The following is a 27,615-nucleotide window of genomic DNA, read 5'->3' on the forward strand; positions in this document are numbered from 1 at the left end:
TCCTGCGTAACTGTTTATTGAAATACCAGAAAGCAGTAAAATATGCAAAGTCTGCTTATTTCTCTAACATTGTTTCAAGTAACAGTCACAGGCCTCATTTTCTTTTTAGTGTTTTTAATTCACTCGCTGATCCTCGCTGTAATGTAAACCAAGCGAAGGTCTGTCCTGCACTGTGCGAAAACTTTAAGAAATTTTTTGTGGAAAAAATTTCTGCCCTCAGGCCTTCATCACCTCAGGCTGAAACAGACTCATCTGCACCTCCTCCCAGCAGAGCTGTCTTTGAGCAGTTTGAGCCTGTCACACTCTCCACACTAAAGGAGGTGATTCAAAATATGAGACCTGTAAACTCTCCCACAGACTGTGTTCCGTCTCGCCTTTTTAAAGAGGCTTTTGATTCAGTGGGACCAACTATCCTCGCTCTGATTAACAGTGCGCTTGCATCTGGTTGTGTTCCAGCTGCCTTTAAACATGCAGTTGTACAGCCTCTAATCAAGAAGAAGAACCTTGACCCTGATGTTCTTTCAAATTACAGACCAATTTCTAAATTACCATTTTTATCCAAGGTTCTTGAAAAAGTTGTTTTTAAGCAACTTCAAGCATTTTTAAGTGAACATGGAATGTGGGAAAAGTTTCAGTCAGGTTTTAGATTGCGTCACAGCACAGAGACGGCTCTTTTAAGAGTTTTTAACGATCTGCTTTTAACTGTGGACTCTGGTAGTCCTGCAGTTTTAGTACTTCTAGACCTGTCAGCTGCCTTTGACACTGTGGACCACGAGATCCTTCTATCCCACCTAGAACATGAAATTGGCATTAAAGGCACGGTTCTGACTTGGTTCAGATCTTATCTTACTGATAGAAGTTTCTCTGTCCATCTAGGAAACTGTTTTTCTACCACAGCAAAGCTTTCTTGTGGAGTGCCTCAGGGGTCCATTCTGGGCCCAATTCTTTTCTCATTGTATATGTTGCCTCTAGGGTCGATTTTTAGGAAACATAATATTTGTTTCCACTGTTTTGCTGACGACATCCAGGTGTATATGCCCATCAAACTGAACAGCAGAGATCCATGGGAACCCCTGCTGAACTGTCTAAGTGACATCAAGTCCTGGATGAGAAACAATTTCCTAAATCTTAATGAAAGCAAAACCGAGGTCATATGCTTTGGTAAATTTGACCCCTCAAGCTACTCCTCTGGCACTCTGAGTCATTTGGCTCCTCACTGTCGTGATGCTGTGAAAAATCTGGGTGTCATTTTAGATAGTAGTTTTAAAATGGAGAAGCAAGTAAGTGCTGTTACCAAAATCAGTTTTTACCAACTCAGAGTCATTGCCAAGGTAAAATCTTATCTCCCACAGCAGGACCTGGAAAAAGTTATTCATGCTTTTATTACTTCCCGCCTGGACTACTGTAATTCTCTGTACTTTGGCATAGATCAATCATCTGTGCGCCGCCTGCAGGTAGTCCAGAATGCGGCAGCTCGTCTTTTAACCGGTTTAAAAAAGCATGAACACATTACCCCAGTCCTGTCATCCCTTCACTGGCTCCCTGTCCGTTTTAGAATCGATTTTAAGATTTTATTGCTTACTTTTAAAGCCTTAAACGGACTGGCACCTTTGTATCTGTCTGAGCTGCTTCACTGTCACACCCCTGTAAGAGCTCTGAGGTCATCGAACCAGCTGCTCTTACAGAGGCCTAAAACTAGACTAAAACAGAGAGGTGATCGAGCTTTTGCAGCAGCAGCACCAAAGCTATGGAACGATCTACCTCTCCATATCCGCACAGCTCAGACGATACACACATTTAAATCTCTATTAAAAACACATTTCTTTTCCTTGGCATTTGGCTGCAGTGCTACCTCCTTTTAGATGATTATTTTATGGTATTTTATGGTACTTGTTTTAAACGTTTTAATTTTTAATTTTCTTATGTTATTTATTGTTCTTACTGTTTTTATTTATTTATTTTTATTTTATTATTTTATTTATTTATTTATATATTTTTATTTTTATTTAGTATAGTCCTTGGGGTTACAGATCTTGTACAGCACTTTGGTCAACGTCGTTGTTTTAAATGTGCTTTATAAATAAACTTGACTTGACTTGACTTGACTTGAGAAAAGCGCTTTCTAAATAGCTATAATAGGTGCGTCACTTTATGGAATTTATACCCGACATTATAGCAGACTGACACCATGTTGATGTGGGAACTCCCAAAATCCAAATCGTCTGGTCTGATGGACGCATGACGCTTATCGCTCCTGACCCCGTGTAAATATGTTTATTGTTCAGCTTACTCACGGGGAGTAAAGGGTTTATTCATACAGCTCACTTCAGGATTACAAACATCCACCCCTACGCGCCGGTATAAATACTCAAGGTGCACGGCTCTGCTCAGTCTCCGCCAGCTCTCACAGTCCCGTTACGCACGGATCCAACTTTTAGAGAAGTTCGCGTTTTAGCTCGTTGTTAAAAGAGAGACTGACAATAAGTTAGAGGAAAAAAAAAATCTCAGCGCAGGACCCTTTGTTTTTCAGCGAAACCTTCTGTGAATAAATAGGACTATGTCGGTGGTGAGCGCAGTGCCGTTCCTGAAGCCTCTCCACATGCGCTCTCCGGTGCCTCAGGGTCGCCGCCACACGCTGCCGGCCAGCGAGTTCCGCTCCCTCAGCCCGGAAGATGCCATCAGTGTATTCGAAATTGAAAGAGAAGGTAAGCAAACTGTTGAACTTACTTTCAGAGTGATACAACTTTCCAGACCCGTCTTAATTTCTTCAAGGGACGTGCGCATTTATGCAGATCTAGGCACACAAGAACTGTATTTAAAGAAAAACTGCAGGGATAGATTGTCAGTTAATAACAAAGATTATATTTATATTCTGGGACTGAATCGAAAGCTCACTACAAACGTGAGCTAACACTGATTTGCTTCATGGATAACTGTGATCCATATCTGCCCAACACATTTCCCTGGTGCTTGGTAGTCACTACAGTTGGGAACATCGCGCTTAACTTCTTTACCATCTTGCACAACTAATATAGCTTTCTGGGTGTGTTGTCCCTGACCCTTATCTTCCTCCTCCTCCCCACACAGCTTTCATCTCTGTCTCCGGTGAGTGTCCTCTCCACCTGGACGAGGTGCGTCACTTCCTCACTCTGTGTCCTGAGCTGTCTCTTGGCTGGTTCGAGGAGGGACGGCTGGTGGCTTTTATCATCGGCTCACTTTGGGACCAGGAGAGGCTTACCACGGTAAGACAGAGCGGAGCACACCTGGACGGTGATTTACCTCCGGTTAAGAGGCGAGGAAAGATTCACTGCAGATTAACAGAAGAGATTCAAGTGCAAAAAATTCAGTAGTTGGTGGTAAATCTTACTGAAAATACAGCCTACCGACAGGTGGTTTTAATGCCAATTGAAGAGAGCAAAACAATAATCATGGAAGCTGCATTTGCTTCTTTGAAGCCTAGTAATTTAAAAGACGCACATAGAAAAACAGGCAGCGACGTCCTTTAATGCAATAAAGTATAATAATTAGACAAAAGAAACCAAAGAATATTCAGCAATATAAAATCAGCCTTGACTCTCCACATTTGTATGGCAAACTCTACAATTCCATCTTTTTTCATACATGTAAATAAGCAACAGCACACACACCCACAGCATTGTGCATGGCAAGGCTAAGGAAGTGCAAAGGTCAGAGGTCACAATATGTTCTAATAGAATTGAAGGATTTCTCTGATAGTATAAAGTTTACTAAACAGTGGCCACCTGTTACACGATAATGCAATCAGCCTAATGGAGAAGACTCCATAATGCTGGTTACAGGTTTACCAGCATCAGCTAAGATCAGCCAATGAAAGCTGCCGGTCGTCATTTTCTCGCAAAGTGTAGTACTCCTTTGAGTGCAGCATGTATATTTTGTGTTTCTACTTAGAGCTCTTGGCTTTTTGGCTTCTTTTAAGCTTGAATGTGGCTGTGGCAGCCCAGCAGGCTGTTAAAACAAACAGTATTTACTTGTTCTAACAGCTCCCTTCTTGCTCTCCATTCTCCAGGACGCCTTGACTCTCCACAAGCCTCACGGGACCACTGTCCACATCCACGTCCTGGCTGTCCACCGGACCTTCCGTCAGCAGGGAAAAGGCTCCATCCTGATGTGGCGCTACCTACAGTACCTCCGCTGCCTGCCCTACGTCCGCCGTGCCGTGCTCATGTGTGAGGACTTCCTGGTCCCCTTCTACCAGAAGTCAGGCTTCAAAGTGCTGGGCCCCAGCAACATCACAGTGGGGCCCCTCAACTTCACAGAAATGTTCTACTCTGTGAGGGGCCACGCCTTCATGCGTCGCAACAGCGGCTGCTGAAGACAGAGAGACTCGATGTGGATTTTTTTTATGGCCGTCATTGGTGGTGGAGACCCCTGAGAAACAGGGAAAGGGGCCATGTGAGCAGTTTTGTTGAGCGGCAGGTGCAGTGAGTGTGTTTGTCATCATCACTGTGAGTGAAGCCTGTTTGGCAGGAAGTGAGGCGTGAATTCTGACCCTGAGTCTGCAGAGAGCCAAAAACAAAACGCTGTCGATAGCAGCTGTTTGAAAAAGCGGTCTGAAACTAAAGTTTGATTTGCATTTTAGTGAAAAAACAAATCACAGATCTTCATTTTAATAAATGCTGGACATTTATTAATTGTACCTCGCGGAAAGCTGCTGCCTTGTTTATTTCTTCCCCTCCTTTTTTTTGTTTTTTTAAGCCAGCCATTAAGGACAAGTTTAAATAATAAAGTTGATATCTTTAGTAATTCTCCACAAATATTTGACAGCCTTAGAAGATTACTGATAATGTGACACTAAAGTAATTGCATAACTACATGCCAAAGTAAACAAGTTAACTTTCAACAACTCCGGACTAAATCAATAACAGGGAAGTTAAACAGACAAGAGGCTAACATTTGAACTTGAACATGATTACATGTTGCTTTATATTTAGCTTTCAGTGATCCTGTCAGTGACTGTGTATAAATCTGAGGTGTGTGCAATGTGTGGTGAGAACCTCCTGCTTTAAAAGTATATCTTCTTTGTAGTCTCCTCTCACCTTTTTCTTTGCAGACAGCCACCATCTTTGCCTCCCAAAGTCTTGAATCAAGACAGTCATTTTTACACTGTTTTGTTCTAATAAACGTTCTATTTTCTAACTTCTCTTTTGTATCTTGTCATTTACATTTTTAATAACTGCAGAGAAAACATTTTGTGGCTCTTCTGGCGTATTCGGGAATGGAAATGTTCATTTTAGATTTTATTCTGGGCTTATTGAGGTCCAGGTGTTGATACTGTCTGAAAAACTGATGTTTACAGGTTGTTCTTGACCTAAAAAAACAAAAAAAAAAGAGCAGCTGAGAAAACATCACATAGGGTTATATTTAGTCCTGTAACTTCTCTGAAGCCTTCAGTCAGATCACATCTTTTATGTTAGCAACAAGTAGAAAGGTGTAAGGTTTCTTTTTTAATTTACATCATTGGGAGAAACTCAAAATAAATAAATACTCATGGATGGATGTTTGTGTCAGCAGGCACTGAGCTGTGATAAAGAAAACGTCAGGAAAACAATGCTCTTAACATGAAATCAAACTTCTCAGAAACACACTTCATTATTACTGGAGTGGAATTTATTTTGTCATGGCTGTTTTAACACACACATTTTCACATATAAACAGTACCATGACCACGGCCCTGAAATTCATTTTAACAATCCCCTTTCATTCCAATAAACAGAGAAAAAACAGGAGACATTTGGTCCCGATGCAAACACAGCTGACCGTGTAGCTGCTGCACACAGATGCATTCACATGCGCACGTCAGAAGGCACAGTAAAGAGGTTTCCTTTATTAAAAAAAAAAAGTAGATGCCATTGTTCACACTTTACCCTTCAAATCCATGAAGGCATATCTGTACAAGTCCTGTGGCTCCAAGCAGTACAAAAACAGTGGTGTTAAAACATCAGAAACGTCCAACACACGACCTGCTCTGCATGCTTTCCTGTTGTCAAAAACACCAGATTAGCAGTGAGTCAGTCCTATAGACTAACACATAATCTCATAATCACTCAATAACTAAACATAATCCTCCACACAACGGGCAATATTGTGGTTTTCCTAACTGCCGGGGTCAACAAGAATCCTGAACAACAACCCAACGAAGCCGATGATGTTAAATGTGTTTCACTTCAGGTGCCGGGGCTTCTGAAATCTTACCATTCAAACAGCAGCGTTTGGTCAGCTGCGAGGTCACAGACGAAAAGAAAATGCATGCGTGTCAAGAGCTTTGTCCAGGTTTCAAACAGTTTCAAGCTATTAGTCTATGGCTGTTTCACAGTCAGAAATGTAGTACAAAACTTAGTTTGATCTAACAAAAGAAGCCCATTAGAGTGTACAAAATAAATACTATTTTCTTGTGTCTATTTATATTCAGAGTAAATCTTTTAAAAAAAAAAAAAAAGTTTAGGCACCACTGTGTTGCCAGACAAATACCATCAAATAGTGATATTAAAAGTAGAGCTTAAGTAAAAAGTTGTTCGTGGCAGTGGCATACGGAGAAGTGGCTGTAAAAACAACATGCATATATGAGCTCATAAAACAGCATGTCAAACTTGCTTTGGTAGGTAAGGGCCAGAAAATTGTCATTATTTACAAAGTTGATTACAAGCAGTATGCAAAAGGTACAACGAGGCATCTCTGTAAAACGGCAAAGTCCATTTAAGGCAACTAGTGGCTGTAGATTGAAATGTGCCTTAACTGTCTGCTGATATTTCACTTGAACTGTGACAGTTAGTACTTGGAACATATGACTACTTTAACATTTCATTGCTCCAGAAACTATTGACATGCCAAGTGCATACACATACAATGAGCAAATGCTAAAAAAAAAAAAAAAAAAAAAAATACAGCAGCAGACAGTTTTTGTAGTGTTAATCCAGTGTTACTGAAAACAAGGAAGCATCTGAATTGGGCTACAAGTTGCCTGATGACCCGCTGTGGTATCAGTCTTGTCGTCTGTAGAGTTAAAGGGAAACGACTGTGAGCCAGAAGCGTCCAAAACGACTTGTTTGACTCGGCTTCTTTAGTTTTGATGAACTGAAGACCTCTCTCACTCTGTAGAGCTTTTGAATCCATCAGCTCTTTGCAGTTTTAATGTCCTGAGTGCTTTTTCCTTTCCTTTTCAAACATTTATTCACCAGTTAGTAAATTAACAAGCCCAGTCATACCAGACATAGCTGAGGATTGAAAAAGGCCGGATAAGTTTTATGGAAGCAGGCAGGTCAGCAGACTGACGAGGAGAAAGTTATCCAGGTCCAATCGAATAGCGTTTGAGTACAGAACAATAAAAATCATGATTGCCACACTCTCAGATGATTGATCACATCACTGGCTACCAGCTAGTCAACCAGTAGCACAGTCAGTTTGGTCTTTAGATGTCTCCATGATCTCCAGACTAGTGCACCACATGGTCAATGTCGTGGTCTATGTCGTACTTTTCACAAAACTTGCTTGTGAAGGGTAGGCAGGTGAGATGCTCCAACCAGTGCAAGTTAATTTGGTAAATATAAAACCAAACCATGAGGGAAGCAAACAGTCCAACATAGAACAATAAAGAGACGGCGATGAGGATACGTTTCCGGTATTTGTCGAATGTCCCGAAGGTGACGTAGGGCAAGAAGGAAAACGAGAGCAGCAGGCCGCTGAGGAAACCAAAGATGTGGGCGATGTTGTCGATCCACGGCAGAAGGCCGCACAGGAAGAGGAAGAGGACGATGCAGGACAGTTTGAAAAAGGCCTTCCAGGGCTTCTCCAGCATCTGCCAACCTTGAAACAGCTCAACAAAGAGGCAAGCAAGGAGTCCAAACTGAGACCCTGCTGGACCCACCTGGCAGGAGAGAGGCAGCATGAGGGAAAAAAAAGTTACAGGTGAACAGTGAAATAAAAAAGCCCAAAATGAGAAACTGAAGAGGATTCCTACAACGTTTCTTCACACAGTGTGCAGACAAAACCTAAATGCATGACTCAGGACTGGATAAACGCACAGCACATATCAGGTGTTTTTAGTGTATACTGGAAATAAAAGGCAGACATCCTGTTCAAGGGAAGAACAGGACTTTTGGGTAACTGTTCCACTTATTTGGCAGATTACACAGCCTCACACACAGGGGAGGGCTTTCGCTCCAGGACTGTAAGCAGTACTGTAAGGTGTGTTGATGAAAACACATTTTTAAAAAAATTAATAAAATGGTCATATTGTGCTGTTTGCACACTGTTCCAGAGGCAACCATTACATTGAACTGTTTGTTTAGAAGAATTACAGCAGGTAACAGACAAAATGTAAAGCAGGCCTTGAAATTGTTACGCACAAATTAAATAGTGATTAACAACAGTGAAACAAGTACAACAACCACCTAGCTGACAAACAGACAGACAGACACACACACACACACGTGCACATGCTGCTTAGCACCAGAGCAGCAGAGATTTAACCTGATTACTAAATCCTGGCAGCAAGTTCCAGGATAGTGTTTTAAGTCACAATTATTTAAACTGACTCATTGTGACCAACACCAAGAGGCTTAATCCTGAATCAGGGAAACTATAGTTACTCTAAGTTTATGGGCTGTGAATAAAAACTCACCAACATCTCTCTTTGGTCAAAATTTCATAAATTATTCTTAAAAGAAAAGCAGAACTAGGTTCAGGTAAGCTTTTATGCAAGTCTCAAAGAATCCACGGAAGCCATGAAACGTAACTGCAGAAATGCAGGTTTAGCCCGACACAGTCTCTTAGTTAAGGATCTAATTCTGTGGAAGAAGTGCAGTATGAGCCCTGGGTCACGCAGTAAAGGTGAGCAGATTAAAGTGACGTCAAGGCTTGGCCCGGTCGGAGGCAGATGGCTAATCTGTGAAGACATTAAATACCCACAAACAGAAAAAGAGCTCGGCACTCCACCCACACGCCCCAGACACGCAGGCTGACACGCTCCTAACACGGGCTGTGGTCACTCGCCATTGGCTGAGACGGATAACACTCGGGTTGAGGCAGGAACTGAGAGGACGTCTTAGTTAACCTAAGTGAGGACATGCTAATCTGAAGTCATCGTCAGGAATGTGGGCCCAACTAGCCTGTTTCCCTTATTTCAGGTTTAGATTAAAATCCAATTTGTTCATTTTTAAGGAAAAGGAGATGCAATATTTTAAACTCAGACCATTATGGTTTCTATATTAATTGTATACTAATTTCATAACAATCAGAGTGAAAGTGATTCATGGAAACACCTTATTCAGAATGAACTTGCTCACTGTTCTTGAACTTTGTGGTGTTCCCATGTGACCTCCCTCTCAGAATCAGCTGATTGTTTCTGTACAATAACGTTAGTATATTTACTTAAAGCATGGAAAAATTTACCTTTTCTTATTACAGATATTTTCTGAGAATGCTCTCTTCGCAGTGTGTTGCTTCATTGCCTGTTCAAGAGTCTTTTTGGATAACGTGGCATGTCTCTACTGCTCACTACTAAACCTGAGAGCGAACATCCAATCACTGACGTGGTTTTTGCCAGTGCAGTGATCATCCTCCGATCCCGAGACCCTCTGCCTGCTCAAACTGAAAAACATCTTCAGAACCTAAAGTTATTTGAACAGTGTGATATATCCAAACTGTTATTCACAACATAGAACATGTGACCATCAGTGCTATTTTTTCTGTTTCAGAACCATAAGCTACATCTGTGAGTATCAAAGTAAACAGAAAATTAGAATCACGGCTAGAAGACGACACTGGCATCAAAGATGCTTTTCTGGGCAGTTTTAACACTGGTCCACATTTGGTCACCTACGAGGATTTAACTAAAGAGTGTAGCAGTGTATCATTATAATTTTATAGTGATCATATAAATACTATTGATGCAGTCACTGAACACATTTGTTATGTTAAGACGGAAAATGAGTGACCCATATAACAGCAGTCTGGGAAGGAAAATGTCAAAAAGATGAGCAGGCGCTGATTATTAATCTCTGGTGTATGTTATAGCTTCTTGTCACATGTTTACAACCAGTTTATGAGCATACACACACACACAGTCTTCTTCTCTATGATTCTTCCTGGCAAATAACACATAATCTCCACATACACCTCCAGATTTCCCCTGAAATCACTCCTCAAATTCATTGCATCAAATACTAAACAAAGAAAACCGACAGCCTCCTCACTGTTAACGCACTTGTTTTAGCACTGTTTGGATTATTTATCTGTCATAATCGTTCAAAGAGTTCAGGCTTCACAAGCTCACAGTGTCTGGATTTAATGAATTCTAAAATGTCAAGTCTGATAAAGTCTCTGCCCCTGAATGACACTGATCTAATTGAAGGCAGGTAAATTAATAACTCCACAGCAAATTACTTCTGTACTGTTAAGCAGCAGAGGACAGTCAGCACCTAAAATGGAGCCAAACATTCCCCCCAAAAAAAAAAAAAAAAAAAAAAAAAAGTGAGAAATAATTTGTTTCATTTCTGGTGTAAATACTTCCTGTTTGCTGTTTTCCACTGATCGGTTTCATCGTGACACACGAGCAGAGGAAAAACTGGTGAAGTGGAGATAATATTACTCAGGTTGATGCCATTTGTTACTGCACTAACGATAAAAACTTACAAACAGCAGTTAATCATCTGCTTCAAAGACGTCAAAGCCAAACACATAAAAGCTGGGCCAAAACTGCTTTTTAAAAGCACCCAACCTGAGCAGGTGCACCTATTGGAACGGGGGTCTTTTGAAGAAAATGTTCTTGTTGTAAATGTGAGGAGGCAGTTATGGCTGGCATGCTTTATATTGTATATAGCACTTTTACAATTAACTTACCCTACACTGGTGGTTAGTAGAGATAGTTGATTCACTTTATCAAATAATAAACATTCACGTTTGTTCGTCTCTCTTAAGTGTTTAAGAAACTGAAACTGGAGTTGCTGTGCCTTCAATTTCTGTAAAGCTACTTTACATTTGAGAATGATTATTTCCAGTCACAGCTACTGTTTGAGCCATTTTTGTTAAAGCCATTAATTCAACAGTAAAGGGATAATCCACTTAATTCGCCTCCTTAAGTGGCCTGACTGCCGTGTGGTGCCTCGCATGTGCTTCCTCTGGTTATTCCTGGTGCACGAAGACGTGTGAGCCGGTCGGTGATCTTTCAAACTCCAGTCATTTTCAAGTAAAAGCAACTGGAGCTGGTTTGTAAAGACAATAACAGAAGTTTCAATAACACCAAGTCATCATGTATGTAAATTACTTGTCATATGTTGTGTTCTTTATACACCATAACTGTCCTCTATATTAGTGAGGAACTGTTTCATAAGTGTGTCAGGATGGATCTGTTTAGGGACGTGTGTGGACCGGGTCTGATCTCTGCAACAATTGTCTTTGTTTAAAGGAAAAAAATTAAATCCCATTCACTAAATACCGTAGCAGTGGCCTTTGTTAACCTGCACAATGGCATTAGGTTAAGCTCTTAAAGGGGAAAGTGACTTGAAGAAAGCAGGCGTGCTGGTAAAAACTAGGTAATTCAGACTGTCTCCCCCCCATATGTTCAGTAATTTGTTGTAAATTTAAAAACTGCAATTTATATTTACTCAGTTTATCTTTGTCTAACACTAAAATTAGTTTGATGATCTAAAACATGTAAATGTGACAAATATCCAAAAAAACTAAGAAATCAGGAAGGTGCCAAGTACTTTTTCACAGCACTGTACGGGCTTGAAATTCAAACACTTCACCTGGTTTAATCTAGTATTTCCTGGTGTGCATGGCGTAAACACAGGCGAGTTATTTACAAAGAAAAGACAGAGGAAAAGAAAAAAAAAAAAAAAAGAACAGCACCGACTAGTCAGAGCATTTTAAAAGGACATACAGATATCACCTAAGGTAGCATTTAGCTGCAGCTGATTCAGTAACCACTTTCTATTTCACACTTAATCTTGTGTGCCAAGAGGATTGCTTCAACTTTCCATCAACACGCCGCACAGGACACTACGGCTGGGCTCAACTATGGTTATATGCAACATAACACTCCTCCATTGAGCGTCCAGTCTGTTAATAATAGAGGACCTCTCTTCATCCCTACACAGTGATAACACACACATGTTGATTAATTACACTGCTGGTTCCTGTGGTGTGACTTGTCACTCAAATGTTTGTAGCACTGTGACATGTTTGGCTTGGATTCTCTGCACTGTGCTTGATGCTCATTTTGGTGGCACTGCTCTTTTCATAGGAACAGCTCAGCTATGGTTGCATCATCTAATGTACTGTTAAGTTCAGTTTCTCCAGGCACTTGCACAGTTAATACAACAAGTGTTTCCTGCACCCCTTTAAACCCCTCTAGACTGAGTCAGTCAGGTCTGCTCTAATAATCCCCAGCAGGAGAAACCTCCAGCCAGTAAGTGAGATAAACTAAGCTGAGCTAAGCCACCAAGTGGGAACAGCAGGCATACAAACTGTAATTGGGGAAAAAAAAAAAAAAAAAGAAACACAAAAAGTAACGAGATCCAGTCCACATTTGTACACAGGGAACATTTAGATCTGAAGTCTCAGATCACAGTGAAGGAAGTAATGCAATATGTGAAGTGCAACAGCATGAAAGTTTCTTCCTTTAGTTCATTCAGGAGGTTAACACACTAGATATGATTTTGAATCTCAGATATTTGACTGTGTCAAAGTGCCTGTGTGTGTGAGTGAGTGCTTAAGCAACAGAAATAAATCAGCATCTATTGACAATCCTACCAAAGGGCACTAGAACTCAATTGTGTTGGTGATTAGAATAAAGTGTGCAAAAAGCTGTTTTTTCCTTCAGTATCTTGCCTAAGGACACTGGCATGTGGGCTGGAGGAGCTGGGGATTGAACCACAGACCTATTTAGTGGGCGGCTTTCTCTGCCTCCTAAGCCTGAGCTACCCCAGATATACAGTTTAAGAGATTAAAAAGACTTTCCTGATAGTGGTTACCACCGGAACATTCGTTTACATTTTGTCACTCTCTCAAAATAACGGTTTCTTAACAAAAATAAAACAAAAGTTGTATTTTTATTTGTTTTTGTTTGTTTGAGGGTTTGTTTGGTTTTTTTTGTCTTTTCTGGAAAAAAAAAAAAAAAAGATTATTTTAAGAGGGTGACAATTTTAAGTACACTTAACTGAAGTTTTCACACTTGCAGAAAAAAGTAGGTTAAAAAAATTTTTAAGTGCACAAAAGTTCACATCCTGTATATCAGGGAATATACACAAACAGATATATATATATATATATATATATATATATGTTTGTGTGTGTGTGTGTGTGTGTGTGAGAAGAACTCACTTCAGCTCTGTAGGGCAGGAAGAGGGCAGAGGCAAGGTTTCCAGTGATGCCACTCAAGATGTAGATGATGGAGATGCGGACCCAACCCGCCAGCTTCTCTAGGTCCCTCAGTATGGTCATCTGAAACACTACTGACACTACGCAGTGTAAAAGCCTACACACACACACACACACACACACACACACACACACACACACACACACACACACACACACACACACACACACACACACACACACACACACACACAGAGTTAACTAAAACTAAACAAACAATAAGGTGAGGAAAAACATTTAGTTAACTGAAATAAGATGAAAACTACTTTGTTCTTTTTATTAGAATGACTATTCTCAACAACTATGTTAAATTAAGTGAAACAAAAAAATTTAAAATAAAATTAAAATTAAAGCTAATGAAAAAATCCCAGCCTATAATAACTCTGACATTAAGACATTTGTGCAGTGGCATTTCCATCACTGCATTCTGACAAATATGCACTTAGCATTTTTCTTCTGTTAAGCTCTTTTGGCCTGTTTGCTCCCTTGATTTAAAGTGGAAAACCTGAGGAAAATCCCTTGTGCCTGGTATTAGTATTACTAACTCACGAGCGCTGGGGGCTCATTTAGAAATGTTTCATTAACTTTGAATCCTGAAGGATGCTGACATAGTGGAACTGCACTGAGTAATCAATCATAGCAAATGAACGAAACAGTTCACTGACTGTGTAAAAGGCTTAACGCTTTGTCACAGCACATTAAGTAGTTTCATCATACATTATCACTGCTATTCAGCTGAAATAGCTCCTACAGTAGCTCAATAAGAGCTGCATTTAAATCTGTGCAACATATGCATAAAACATGGCCAAAGAATTAAAAAAAAAAACAGATTTTTGTTGCAGGGTGCCGTGCATACCCAGCATGGAGGAAAAGCGAGAGCCAGAGACGGTAGAACTGATCAGGAACATCAGGGTTAAGGAAGGGCAGCAAACCGCACACGTCATCCAGACAGTGGACCTGCATAACAACACTGTGGTCAGAAATATACTAATCAAAACCACATTCACGCATACACGTTCATAATCACTCACACACACCTGTGAGCAGAGGGTGGCTTCCTCATGAAAGTAACCATGCATGAAAGTGCAATACTCTCTGGTTGTGATCTCACATCTACAAAAAATACAAAAAAACCCCAAAAAAAACAAGAAAATAAATTAACAAAAATAGATTAGCAAGCACACGATTAGAAACTTAGACAATGTGATATCTGCCAGTGTTTCACACCTGCCCTTAGTTCCTATGCAGCAGGGCCGTCCCATGATGTTACAGTCCATGTGTCTTTTGCCAGTGTGATTCCACTTCTTTGGATATGTACAGACCTGGCAACAGAACAAAAACACCAAAAAAAAAAAAAAAAAGAAGCAGAAAATTTGAATTAAAAATGTGTGTCACATTTCTGTAAACACAGAATAGTAACAAAAATATGAGCAAGAGTAAAAAAATGTAAAAAAAAAAAAAAAAAAAAAAAAAAAAAAAAAACAGCAAAAATATCCATTTATATACACTTTTGTATTTTTTTTTTAAACTAACAGCAGTTTCCTCTCACCGGCCACTTGGTGATGTCGTCTTGCCACGTATGGGGCTCTGCAGAGGCAGGTTCTTCACACACTCTGGACACAGCGAGAACAACAACACAGTCATCAGGTCTGGCAGAAAATGAACATTTAATTACGCTCTTTAATCAAGATTTATCTCCGCACCTGGGATCCTGGTGACAGACAGAACCAGATGACCTAATGATGTCCACGTGTTCTTTGTCCCATTTAATAAAGGTGGCCAGCGTCTCCTGCATGAAGTTATTTAAATATTTAAGACACAACAGTTCTTTCTTATTACCCAGCAGCACGGTACAATAAACACAATTCATATTTTTACTGGAGATCCTCTATCATACTTTAAATACTTAAACAAGGTAGCCACATCATCTTATGACAATCAACATTTCCCCCAAATCAAATATTTATATATTAAAAATATATATATAGTTTTGTTTTTTGCAGTTGGGTGAATTTGTCAAGGAGGACAGAATGAAAAGCAGATAAGGTTCCCATTATCAGACACATCATGTTATGGTGCCTAAAGTCAGCAACTATGGGAAAAAATTCAAACAAAGACATAATGAGCTGTGAATAATGATCATGAGTGTTTAAGTGATTATATGCTTAAAGATTATGAATGTGTGTGCACGTCTGTGGGTATGTGTACATTATCACGTACAGAGCAGTCGGAGCTCAGGGTCTGCACACATCCAGAGTTGTCATTCTGAACGCAGCAGCCAGACTCTCTTTCAAGGTCTCTGGCCTTCTGGGTCAGATTGACAATTTGCGTGTCCTGACGGATGCAGGGGGAGAATTTTGCCCCCAGGTGGATCAGGTCTTCCTAAAAATTGAAGGAAATGACTTGAAAGATTAACGCATGTGGCTACGCACACGCAGGAAACAGATTATTAAATATGTATTCATGTATCCAAACATAGAAGTTCCTTTATTTTTCTAATCAAACACTAAAACTTGGCAGCTCAGCCTCCACTTAAATAATTAACACTTACAACTGAAAAGGTAAATTTTGAATGCAGAAAATAAATTGATATTTATAGGTATGCAGCGTACAACATGAAGCAAATAGTGAGAAAGTAATAAATTAACGGAATAACTATGCACTGGAACAGGGGAAAAAACAAACAAACAAACAAACAACAACAACAAAAACACACCAAACCAAAACTGTTTCCTTTTAGCTGTGCTAGCATCATACAGTCTGGCTGTGTTCATTTCAGCACTAGAACAGCTCATTTTAGGGAGCAGTTCCCTTTTCTTTTATACATCTAGACAAACATCTAAAGCCAGTCTAAGCAGAATGACACCACAGGCAAACTTACAGAGCTTGGGCCAATCCAGAAGTTCTGCTGTTGGACATACTTGACACTCTCATAAATGCCTTTATTCTTCAGCACCTGTAGAGGGCGACAGAGCAACAGTTTATCAGTGGGAGAGCTTGAAGACTACTGAGCATTAATTCATGAGTAAAAGATAAATAAAAAAATAATACACTGTGTATTAAATACATCTTTTTCTGCATTGTGCTTTTTTTTGGGTAAAAATATAGTTTCTTTTTTTTTAAAGTTCTTCGCTATATTTACAATAAAAGAATTCCAATTTCAATGCTGAGTTTGACTAAGAGCAATTAACCTTCAATTTTCACACTAATAGAAACCTGTCATTTAAAGGATTACATTTTTTTATTTTAAAAAAGTCCCTTGAAAAAAAAAAAAAAAAAGAATAGAAATGTTGCTCCAAATTATTCTGTAAGATTTATACTCACCAGTTCAGATTTTGAATGCTGTGCAAACCCAACTGGGGCAAAACCATACGTGCAGCAGGCAAGCAATGTGATAACGATGTGGACAAATGTAATCCAGTAGGTAAAGTAGGGTCTGAAATGACAAACAACAATAGTAAAAACAGCTAAAATTAAGACTAGCAAATACACACTTTCAGTACTTTGTCAGACAAACCAAAATCTTTTTAATGCAATCTGCCTCCAATTCTTACAACCTTCTACATAAACTTCTAACCAACCCCCACTTTCTCTCAGCAAACTAGATTATCTCACTGATTAGGTTTTTCTCTGAGGTTAATGTTTTGCTTTTTTTTTTTTAATCCATTAAAAAAAAAAATAAATTTCTATATGTGCACATTATTCATTACCAACCTGTGGCTGTGGAAGTCGTCCAGCTGCTTCTGGACGTTGCTGCTGATGCTTCGTCGATAGTGTCGGTTTAGCCATTTCCCCACAACGCCCATCCCATACTGACGCTTCTGCTTGTCAAATGCAAAGTGCTTCACTTGGGAGGCAATGCGACGACCACGACGAGGATGAGTCGTTTCATGCATTTTATGGATCTGTGATGCATCCTTACTGGAACTGTGAAGAAGACAGGTGTGCATACAGAGATGATAGGATTAAAAAGGGGGAAAAAAAAAACACACACACTTTGTGCAGAGAGATATTATATAATTGTCACAAGCACTGAGAACTAGTAGTAAACAAGTGACTTAAGTTCAGAGACAATAGCTGGGTATTTATATTTACTCACAAGCTGGGGGGCTTCTGGTCAGGCTGTTCGCAGGGAGCAAAAGAGGCAGATATAGGAGGCGATTCAAAGACATCATCAGCCATAGAGTACAATTCATCACGGACATCGACCTATGTAGAGCCAGAGAGGTAATGCAGGACACAGAAGACATGCCGAAAGCAAAAAGAGAGCAGTAATTAATGAGAAGTCAGATGTGTGTGTTTTTGTTTGTTGGTGGAGCAGATGTGTAGGGAGAGAGAATGTATGGGACACACGAAGAACAAGTAAGAAAGGAGGATAAACAAAGAAGAATACAGTGGTCACAAAAAAAAAAAAATGGAGGCTGAGAGGAGAAGCAGGTAAACAAAGTAGAAGCGAGGAGAGAAACTGCTGCAAAGATCCTGACGGGTGATAGACAGAGCTGCTGCTGACCTTACTGAAGAAAAGTGACTCGGATGCATCTGCAGAATCCACAGTGTCCTCATCCATCCAGCTGGGCCTGGCAAAGCTCCTCCTGGGGAAACTGCGACCAGTCTGTGAGCCTGCCAAGCCACTACGACCCTGGACAACACACACAAACACACACACCACATAACAAGTAGTTTCACACATGCATCAAAAGAATTTTATTTTCCTTCTTTTTTGACTGAGGTAATAATGATAAAAACAATAAATGTATGTTACAGTGTTGGCATTTACAGTCATTTTATTCAAAAGGATGGCTAAAAGGCACACAAACACAAAGGGAACGTTAAAGAGCAGGACTAAACCAAGGAATCAGGTTATAACATGAGCCCTTGACATTCTGCTTTCGGGCCGCATGACAACTATCCCTTTTCATTTTAAACACATCTCAGCACCTACAGTTACTTTTCCCACCCACCCTCAACAGGTTGAACGCAGCTCTGATGCTCATGCGGGCGACGGACTCTCGCTTTCGTCTGGGGAAGCGACTGTACCCGGAGCGCTGGCTGGTGAAGGAGCTGAGCGAGGTGACGCCTGGTGTGACAGGAACCCCATGAGCGGTGTGAGGTGTTCTTGGAGAGCGGCTGTCCAGCTCATCTGGGCAACGGAAAGCTCGCCCTCGTGCAAGGGGGTCCACAATCTATCAGAGAGAGAGATTAGGGTCAGGCTGATAAAAATACTTCACTGTGACATTCGCATGAACTTGAACCTAGTAAACATCTGCCAAAATCTTTCCATCTACCTATTGTGAAAGCAGACTTGGAAGAAGAAGCAGGATTTTCTGGGGTGTGAGCATGAGTGGAGTCCCTCAGATCTGACAGATGATATTTATACACTCATACACGTTTATACACAGAGAGACTTGCTTTATCCATTTACGTGTCTACAAAGAGGGAAATACAATGCCTGCAGACTGCAGAATAAGAAGTGTACAGCAGAAGACAGAGAACAAAAGGAGAAATATAATATTGGATGAGCAGAGCAGAACTGTCTGGCACAGACTGAAAGAGCGACATGATTTGTCTGGGGTACAGATGGGCCACGTCTGTAACTATGCAGAACTTCAATACAGTGTCTTCTTGAGAAATCTCTCTATTTCATCAAGTGAAAGCTTGCAGGTGGAGGGGGGAAAAAAGTTAAGCTTCTTGGCAGTTTAGCAATGGAAAATCTTAGTAGCTACACACAGAGCCTGTTGTCTGTCATCCTGTTTTGTTTCCTTCTGTACAAGCAGTTTTTCTTTTCTTACAATAGGATCAGAATATTAACCGCAGAGTAAAATCATCTTTCCTGCATGCTCTTCTACTCTTTCTGTAGTTTTTAACTTAAATTAAATAGTAATTTAAATTAACAAAGTGGTGGTGTTTCTATGATGGCAGTGTACCCTGGGCATCCTGTGTGGAGTTGGTGAATCCAGGCTCTGGTCGATGCTGGTGGCCGTTTCGGGCTCTCTATACTGGGGCTTCAGCTTGCCATAGCGCTGGCTGCAGTGGCGCAGGCTCTTTCGGTGCCAGACCTGCTGCTTAGTCTCACAGTCTTCACCCACCCCGAACCACTGGGCTGTATTCCTGGAGGTACAGAAAGATGGTGGAGGGACACAAGAAGAGTTACAAAATGTCTGGCTAAAACAAGTCTGAGTACTTCATTTCTTTAAAGATACATAAACAAGAAAAAAAAAATTATCTGGATTTGTTGTTCACCTTAACTGAGTCGGGAGTAGATACTACCAAAAAATCTGGATCTAAATTTTGACATCAAATTACACAATGCTGCCTGATCAATGCTGACGTAGCATTAGGAAGTTAGGAAGTTTAAAAATAATGCACTGCTCACTCTTAAAGACTGTCCATTACTGCATTTTATTACCAAACATTAAATGTTCTTGATCGGTCTATGCTCAGTCATTGAGCATATGGAATAAATAACCATAATCTATGAATTAAAAGAATTAAGGATTATTCATTTTTTATGAATGAATTGTGGGAAACAAAATATACACTTATTGATAGCTTAAGTTTAAGGATCTGCAGGGAACAATACTTGGACTTGTAAAATACACTTTGGTTAAGAATGCTTACGTATCATTGTGTGTTCATGAGTTTATGATACATATGCATCCACTGTAAGTCTAACAACAGCATCAGCAGCTGCTTACTTTCGGATGCTTTGAGAGAGTGATGTTTGTCTGCCAAACTTTGCCCTTCTGTCTCTTGCTGAAAATCCTCCATCTTCGCGTCCATCGATGCTCTCTGACACAGAACCGCTTGCTTGAGCACTTGCTGTTTTTTTCAGAGATTGTCGTTGTGGCTGACCAGAAGAAAAGGAGGAAAAAAAAATGTTACCATCACTTTGCAGAAATTGTTGCCTCTATAAAATAAACAGTGTAAATGAAATAATATTGGCTATGCAGAGAGAAAGCTTGCCAAGTTTTTTTTAAAGTTAAATAGTGATTCTATCTACCTCAATCATTAAGCCATTTTCTCTTTTACAATAAACTATCTCCTTCCAGCCCGCCCTCCACTAGGCCGCCAAAGGGTGGCTGGCCTGTCCCTTAGAGCGAGACTGAAAAGTGCAATAATTTGAGAAGGGCTCAGAGTAAAGTTGCTACTCCACATCAAAAGGAGCCAGATGAGGTGGTTCGGGCATCTGATTATGATGCCTCCTGGGCACTTCTTCGGTGAGGTGTTCTGGACATGTCTTACCAGGAGGAGGCCCCAGGGCACACCCAGGAAACACCGGAGAAATTATATCTCTCGGCTGGCCTGGGAATGCCTCAGTGTTCCCCTGGATAAGCTGGAGGAGGTGGCTGGGGGTCTGGGTTTCTTTGCTTAGGCTGATACCCCTGTGACCTTGCGTGTTTGTGCGTGTGTGTGTGTGTGTGTGTGTGTGTGTGTGTGTGTGTGTGTGTGTGTGTGTGCGCGCGCGTGTGTGCGTGTGTGTGTGTGTGTGTGCACGCGTGTGTTGGAATGCTACTACACACGTAACCCCAGTGAAAGCAACTGCTATTGCAACTAGAGCTCAGTGAGTTACAGCACAAATGCTATGGCAAGGGTGAGCCAGGACATTTGGTCAGGGGGGAGATATCATCTGGTACAACTGGAACAACTGGTACGTTGAATCCCAGAGCAACTGACCTGAAAGAGAAGATCATGGCTAAGCTGGAAAGGCTAAGATCAAGGTAGTGCAAATCCAACTGTCAAAACTGCAGAAAGATGTGCCTAAGAAGTAAAACAAGCTGAGGCAAAGACAGTGTCTTGGCTAACTGCTTGAAGAGACATATACCACAGACATAGAAGTCAGGAGCATAAACCAGATGTTCTCCAGTGAACCAGGTTTACTCTCAGTGGCAGGGGAACAATATGAGAACAACCACCACCACCACCACCAAGACTGAAGATTAAGCAATACTGAAAGATTATATGGGAGAAAGATATAGCACATAACAATGGCTCAGTGGCTAGTGGATCTAAGAGCAGACCACAGTAACCTCCCTGAACAGGCTACCATTACAGTGGCAGACATCCAAGAAAGAGTCGCAAATATGAAGAGTTGGACAGCACCAGGTCCTGACTTGATTTACACCTACTGGCTAAAGAAGCTAACTGCACTCCATGAGCACCTGACAGCACAAATAAACCAGCTGCTAATGGATAAGACGCACCCAGAATGGCTGACTGTCATGGCTGACTGCCGCCAGACAGCCCTGATCCCCAAGGATCCCCAGAATGGACTGGTCCTGTTCAACTACTGGCAATGACCTGCCTCAGTACAGCATGGAAGCTCCTGTCAGGCATCATAGTATAGTTAATGATAAATATTATAAATAATATGAGCCTTCATCAGGAACTCAATGGGGATGTGGAAAAACAACACCAGAAGCCAACTTCAAGCCAACTGCACAAGTCACCATCAAGTATGGGGATTTGCCAAGGAGAAGCTCTGTCTCCACGGCTGTTCTGCATAGGCCTGAACCCTCTTGGCCAGATCATTAACAAGACTGCCTGAGTACAAGATCCATGAGTACATAAGGAAGATGGCCACAAATTATCACAATGGAAGCAGAAACCTGAGAAAGGAGAGGAGCAAGAACAGGAACCATCATGAAAAGGACAGGTTCCTGCACGGCATGTACCATCAACAGCTAGAAGTGGCGGCTGCTACAGAAAAATCCTACCAGTGGCTGGATAAAGAGGCACTAATCATGGCAGCACAGGAATGAGCTTTAAGCCTAAGATCAATAGAGGCTGGGGTCTACCACACCAGGCAAGATCCCAGGTAACTGAAACGCTCGGGGCAGTGACCCCCAAACTGGGGGAGTCGCTCCAGCAGATTTCAGGAACAACATCTGAGATCTCTGTCCAGAAGAGCACAGTCCTAGGAACAGCTAAGATACTGTGCAGGACCCTCAAGCTCCCAGGCCTCTGGTAGAGGAACCAAGCTTAGAGGACAAAGACCGCCCACAGGGCAAGTGGAGGATTGTTCTTTTGTTTCCCTGCTCTCTTTTTTTATACACAGTTTTAGTTAAGAGTAAAAACACAACCTCATGCATCCAGTTTAAGTATTAACTACAGTACATGACGCAGCAAATCCTTACCAAATTTAGGATTATATAAACTTGTCTTAATAATGGAAAAGCTAGCAGTGTAAGTGCCTGCAGTACAAAGCCATAGCACAAATTTCCATGTTTATTACTCTACTGGTCCTTTAGAAACAGTTTAAATGCGACATGCTCAGTTAAACTCTGACTACAAACTAATTTGTCCAGCTGAAATGCCTTTTGTTTGTGTTGTTTGCATGAGGCCCACTGGGAGAAATGGGCTCGTGTTCCCAAACTGCCGAACAGTTGTGCCTGCTTGCCTGAGTACATGGCAATTACAGAGGCATTGATGGGTTCTGGGCTACTTTAATGTGTTGTAAACTTAAAAGTAAAGTACTGCCCATCATCATCATTTTCTTCCACTGTGCATTCTGAGTCAAATGATTATTACAAACCATTTCCAAAGTAGTCCATTAGCCCATTAATCCATCCATTAATTTTCATAATCGCACAGTGAGTTAATGAGACCCAGGGCTGATCTAAACCTCCAAGTGAGCTACATACAAAACATCAGGTTAAGTCATGTTTTTTGGATGATGTTTTTAAGATAAATTTAAAGGAATCTACTCTTGATATGCTTATAAAGCCTTTGTTTGAAAAAATTCACATGTTCAGCAACATTCATGCAGTCAACAGGCTTTTTTTGGTCCCATTTTAATTCTGTATTCATTGTATTGATCTGAGCTTATCTTAGTTCAAATAAAGAACTTGGTGTGCTCCACAGGACTGAGTGATTTATGATAAACTAACCCTTCACTGTGAAATGCTTTGAGATAGGCCGGCACAACAAACCAGTACCTCAGAGGCTAAACACTAATTATTCAATCAGTTATCCTACTGATTACTTTTTAGATTTTGCTACATTATCTATGATGTGGGAACATATACAGGTTAAAAATTATAAAGTTGGCAAGCATAATGCTGATAAACCATTTGAGAACATAAAGAGTGTGTTTTTTTCTTCCTACCAATGTGTGTTTTTAAAGGAAGTGCCACACTTTTTTAAGTCATTTTATTTTGTTATCGCTACCTGACTGATGCCTGATAACAAATACCCTCCAAATTATAATAATTAAGTAAACAAAAACTGAAACACTACAACTAATAAAAACTAATGAATTGAGTCAGTGTGAAATGAAAGACTATACTAAATTTTTTTCCAAAATTGCATAAAGAATTGCACCTTCACAGTTGTGTCTGTGCTACGTGCATATTGGGATATGTCTCTAAAAACAAACTGATAATTTGGTGTGATTCAAAGACTGTATGAGAATTACACACAGCTGTAAGCTCGACTGGGTAGTTTCCAGAATTGTGGACTAGGTTAACCTGGAGCACACTGTAGTGTCTATGGTCACTGTCAGCTCACATGTAGCAGTCATCAATTTGAATTTAAGCTGTTGATGCTCTTTAGTATCACTTAACAAAATACAGTTTTTTTCAGTTGTTTTTGTTTTAAACTGGCTAACCACTGGAAGGCAGCCATGGTATAGCTCATGTAGCATGTGCTAATATCTTGTTGGATTCAGTGTTACATCCACAGAGAGCAGCAAACAGAAGCACAGATTAGCTCATCACAGTCTGTATATGTTCAGTTAGGATCTACCCACCTGCAAAATCTGACTTTAACCCCTGGCTGCACACTGTGTGTCATGTGACAACACATCTAATTAACTGTTATATGATGCCAAGCAGTGAAGGACAGGGACAAGTAAAAACAACCAGCCTACCTGGGACATCACTGCCTCTGGTGGAGGGATGGCTATTACAAGGCTGGGTGGCTTCTTGCTCTTTAAACGACTATCTGATTGGCCTCGGTATGGAGGAGGCTCCTCCCCCTCTTGTGACGCCATCCTGTAAGAGTGCTGGAGATGAGAAAATCATGACAGAACATAATTAATATTGGCATTTGATATGCCGTCTACATGCATGTCTACAGCTAGTCTGCATAGATCAAACATCTATACCTTGTTTTGTACTGTACAGTACAGTGCAAAAGTCTTGAACCACCCTTCATTTCTTTATATTTTGGTGGGAAAATGGGCATTAGGTGCAGAGTTTTATTGAAAGGTGCAAACATAATGGAAATACAGCATATAACACACAAAAAAACAGAGTTTGCACAATTCTTACAAGCTTGAAAGTCAATATTTGGCATGACCACCTTTATTCTTCAATACAGCCTGAACTCTTTGGCAGCTTTTTTTGTAATCTCTTCAAGTAGGAAGGAATAGTTCTCCAGGCTTCTTGAAGGACATTCAAAGCTTTTCTTTAGATGTTGGCTGCCTTTTGTTCCCTACTCAAGATGATCCCACACTACTTCAATAATGTTCAGGCCTCCCAAGAGGCCTATACATGTCTGATAGGATTTCATTGTGCGGTTTTCTATCCAGGTATGTTTTTACTACATTAGAAGTGTGCTTGGGATCTGAAAAATGAAGCTGTTGCCAATCTGACAGTACTTTTCTGTGTTCATAATTCCATCAATGTTGACAAGATCCTCTAACACCACTGGCTGAAATGCAGCCCCAAACCATGACAGAGCCTCCACTTGATGTCACAGACTTGATTCTCTAATAACCATAACTTCTTGGAGTGCTTAAAAGCTGAGTGTGTTTCACTATTACAAATATGAAGCAGTATGGTGCTGCAGTACTTGGCAGCTTGCACTCTTTTGTCCTCCACTTGCCCAGTTTTTCAAATCTTTTAAAGGACAAATACTAAGATATGCCAAGTTTATGGCTAATCACCTTGGTACAAAAATACTATTTTATACCTGTCAAACTGTCTTATCTTTGACATATTTCATAGATTCAGCCAAAGAAATAGGAACAAATTATGTCTTTTTATAACAGGCTGCAAGCATAAAGTGCCTAAAGATACAATTAAAGATAAAATACAAGTTGTCTGTTATGTGAATAAACAACACTGGCTCATCCCATGAGTTAGGTGTCTTTTTATGATTGGATGGTTCACAGGTCAGTGTTAAGAGGCTTAACAAAGAAGAAGAAAAAGGGTCAGGTACAAGGACTGGACTTCAAATGAGTGAAAAAGGAGCGAATGTCCAAAGGGAAAAAAAAAAAAAAAAAAAAAAAGAGAAATTCAGAACTGCTGCTCAACACTACTTAAAAAGAAGAAAAATAAAATAAATCAGGGGTAGCTCAAGACTTTTCCATAGTAGTAGACTTCAGGATTATGATTACTTGAAAGACGTATGACAAAATATGTTCATAAATATATTGCTAAACACTTATTTTAAAATATGAGAAAAAAAAAAAAACGATGCCAGTAAATGAAAAAAGGAAACCATTACAGCCTCTCCGACCAGCCTCTAACAGCAGCTGGCTCCCTTCCAGTTTAATCTACTAATAAAAGAAAATAAAACACACACACACACACACACACACACAGCCAACTTTCCTTGCTTTTTAATTACAGTCACAAGCAATTTCTTAAGTGATTCTTTAAGGGATTTGCATACACGTTGAGTATGACAGAAACTGTGTTGTATTAAGATGAGAAACCTTGCCTTACTTCAAAGTGCCCATATCACTGACCTAAGCTAATTTAATTTAAAAAAACAAAACAAAACAAAAGGAAAGCTGTCGCAATGCTCTGATAATGATGTCACAAATACGACTAAAACTTATTTCTTTAACTAATTGCATTTGATATATTTATTTGGTTTCAAAGTTATAAAAAATGGTTTATGAGATTTTCTGGAAACACACAATATCACGAGGGAGTGATGCATCAAAAACCATTTAATGCAAAACCAACAAATAGAAATACAGGACCATTCAAAAGTTCAGACAGTTAAATACTTAAATACTTTAAGTGACTGATGCAAAAATGATGTAATTACTAGACCACAGGCAGTCCTGCTCATTGATTTTTAACAGTGTCCATAGAGAGTTAGAGGGATAGCACTACCACACAAGAAAATCAGTCATACTGTGACACTCAATGCCCAAAGACTCCAAAAATAATTCAAGAAATCAAAAACAAGGACGTTCTGCAGCAAACATTGTACTTTGACTTTTAATGAAGATGATATGCAGTGACCTCACATGACAGTGATCAATAGCCCCCTTTAATCACTATGCATTCTGGAGGTGGTGAGTAATCCCTATCGTTTTCCTCTGTTTATAAGTAGTGTTAATGTGTTATTGACTGCATATAATAATGGTTATCTAATAGCTAAATAGCTTGTTCTACAAATGCATGCATTAAAAGGTGGGAAGGGAGACAAATACCAGTATTTATATTTTTATAATGCAAACACAATTTTGTTACAGCAGTCTGGTAACAACAATACACACGGCTAAAGAATTAGAAATTCTTGATATTTTAAAATGAATTAGATTTGTACCTTTATTTAAAGTTCTAAAATATTACTTTACTAATATTAAATCTCTGGTTAAGTCCTGAGAGGACCTGAGATATCAAGGCTTCTGTACTAATATAAAGGGGGGAAAAAAAAGGGATCATAATTAATGCATTTATAACTTAAAATTATGAATCAAGACCAAGCAATATCAAAATGATATATTATACTTTTAGCCTTTATAAACAAGCCATAACTACTAAGTTGGGTATACAACTTTTCAACCATGCACTAGGCTCTCTTTGCCAGTCATTTCAGTTTTGATTTATGACTGCTGGTCAGAAACAAGAAATCTGAAAGCCCCTTTGATTTGTGGTTTTAACCATTTACATTAGTTAGGGTTTCTGTGTCAGTGTGACCTATGGAAATTAGCTGCTTATATCTATCATCAATACTCAGAAAAATACTCAAAGGACCAACAAGTTGACTCCTTTTAATATGACTTTGTTTTATGGTCAGTATTTACTAACAGATCATATTTATTGAACTGCATTGCATAGATGACATAAATGACAGATCCACAATTTTGTTAGCTGAGCTGATGGTGAAACAGGACTCAAACTTACTTATCTTTGTCTCCCAGCCTTTACAAATCTCAGTTAATGGTGGAGCAAGCAGCCAGTCTATTCCTGGAGCTCAGAGTGTTTCGCATAGCGTTACACAGTGCATTTCCAG

At 40.0% G+C, this 27,615-nt stretch overlaps 2 protein-coding genes across 2 annotated transcripts in view; one reads left to right on the forward strand and one right to left on the reverse strand.

The window, feature by feature from the left end:
- The first annotated feature begins 2,393 nt into the window (after positions 1-2,393).
- aanat1 (arylalkylamine N-acetyltransferase 1) lies at positions 2,394-5,175 on the forward strand. The gene is made up of 3 exons (XM_030727058.1): positions 2,394-2,705; positions 3,088-3,242; positions 4,046-5,175. The coding sequence occupies exons 1-3, from the start codon at positions 2,558-2,560 to the stop codon at positions 4,349-4,351; spliced, it is 609 nt and encodes a 202-aa protein (XP_030582918.1). The 5' UTR covers positions 2,394-2,557; the 3' UTR covers positions 4,352-5,175.
- Positions 5,176-6,418: 1,243 nt separating this feature from the next.
- LOC115778613 (inactive rhomboid protein 2) overlaps positions 6,419-27,615 on the reverse strand; it is a 38,000-nt gene continuing 16,803 nt past the window's right edge. The window contains exons 2-18 of the mRNA XM_030726761.1: positions 24,284-24,418; positions 20,112-20,263; positions 19,341-19,524; positions 18,378-18,599; positions 17,927-18,055; positions 17,516-17,625; positions 17,131-17,343; positions 16,741-16,852; positions 16,298-16,372; positions 15,637-15,798; positions 15,120-15,205; positions 14,966-15,029; positions 14,644-14,738; positions 14,454-14,529; positions 14,273-14,373; positions 13,360-13,513; positions 6,419-7,900 (exon numbers count right to left, since the gene is read on the reverse strand). Coding sequence (XP_030582621.1) covers positions 7,469-7,900; positions 13,360-13,513; positions 14,273-14,373; positions 14,454-14,529; positions 14,644-14,738; positions 14,966-15,029; positions 15,120-15,205; positions 15,637-15,798; positions 16,298-16,372; positions 16,741-16,852; positions 17,131-17,343; positions 17,516-17,625; positions 17,927-18,055; positions 18,378-18,599; positions 19,341-19,524; positions 20,112-20,263; positions 24,284-24,406 — 2,490 coding nt within the window. The 5' untranslated portion in view covers positions 24,407-24,418 and the 3' untranslated portion in view covers positions 6,419-7,468. The remainder of the gene's footprint in view (positions 7,901-13,359; positions 13,514-14,272; positions 14,374-14,453; positions 14,530-14,643; positions 14,739-14,965; positions 15,030-15,119; positions 15,206-15,636; positions 15,799-16,297; positions 16,373-16,740; positions 16,853-17,130; positions 17,344-17,515; positions 17,626-17,926; positions 18,056-18,377; positions 18,600-19,340; positions 19,525-20,111; positions 20,264-24,283; positions 24,419-27,615) is intronic.

The sequence above is a fragment of the Archocentrus centrarchus genome, chromosome 1 (genome assembly GCF_007364275.1).
Source record: "Archocentrus centrarchus isolate MPI-CPG fArcCen1 chromosome 1, fArcCen1, whole genome shotgun sequence".
Classification (NCBI taxonomy): Eukaryota; Metazoa; Chordata; class Actinopteri; order Cichliformes; family Cichlidae; genus Archocentrus; species Archocentrus centrarchus.

What these genes read in the sequence shown, in the direction of transcription:
- aanat1 (XM_030727058.1), top strand. Translation starts at nt 2,558, where the DNA reads ATGTCGGTGGTGAGCGCAGTGCCGTTCCTGAAGCCTCTCCACATGCGC. An exon ending in ATTCGAAATTGAAAGAGAAG is followed by an intron (nt 2,706 to 3,087) that starts GTAAGCAAACTG and finishes CTCCCCACACAG; the next exon opens with CTTTCATCTCTGTCTCCGGT. An exon ending in ACCAGGAGAGGCTTACCACG is followed by an intron (nt 3,243 to 4,045) that starts GTAAGACAGAGC and finishes TCCATTCTCCAG; the next exon opens with GACGCCTTGACTCTCCACAA.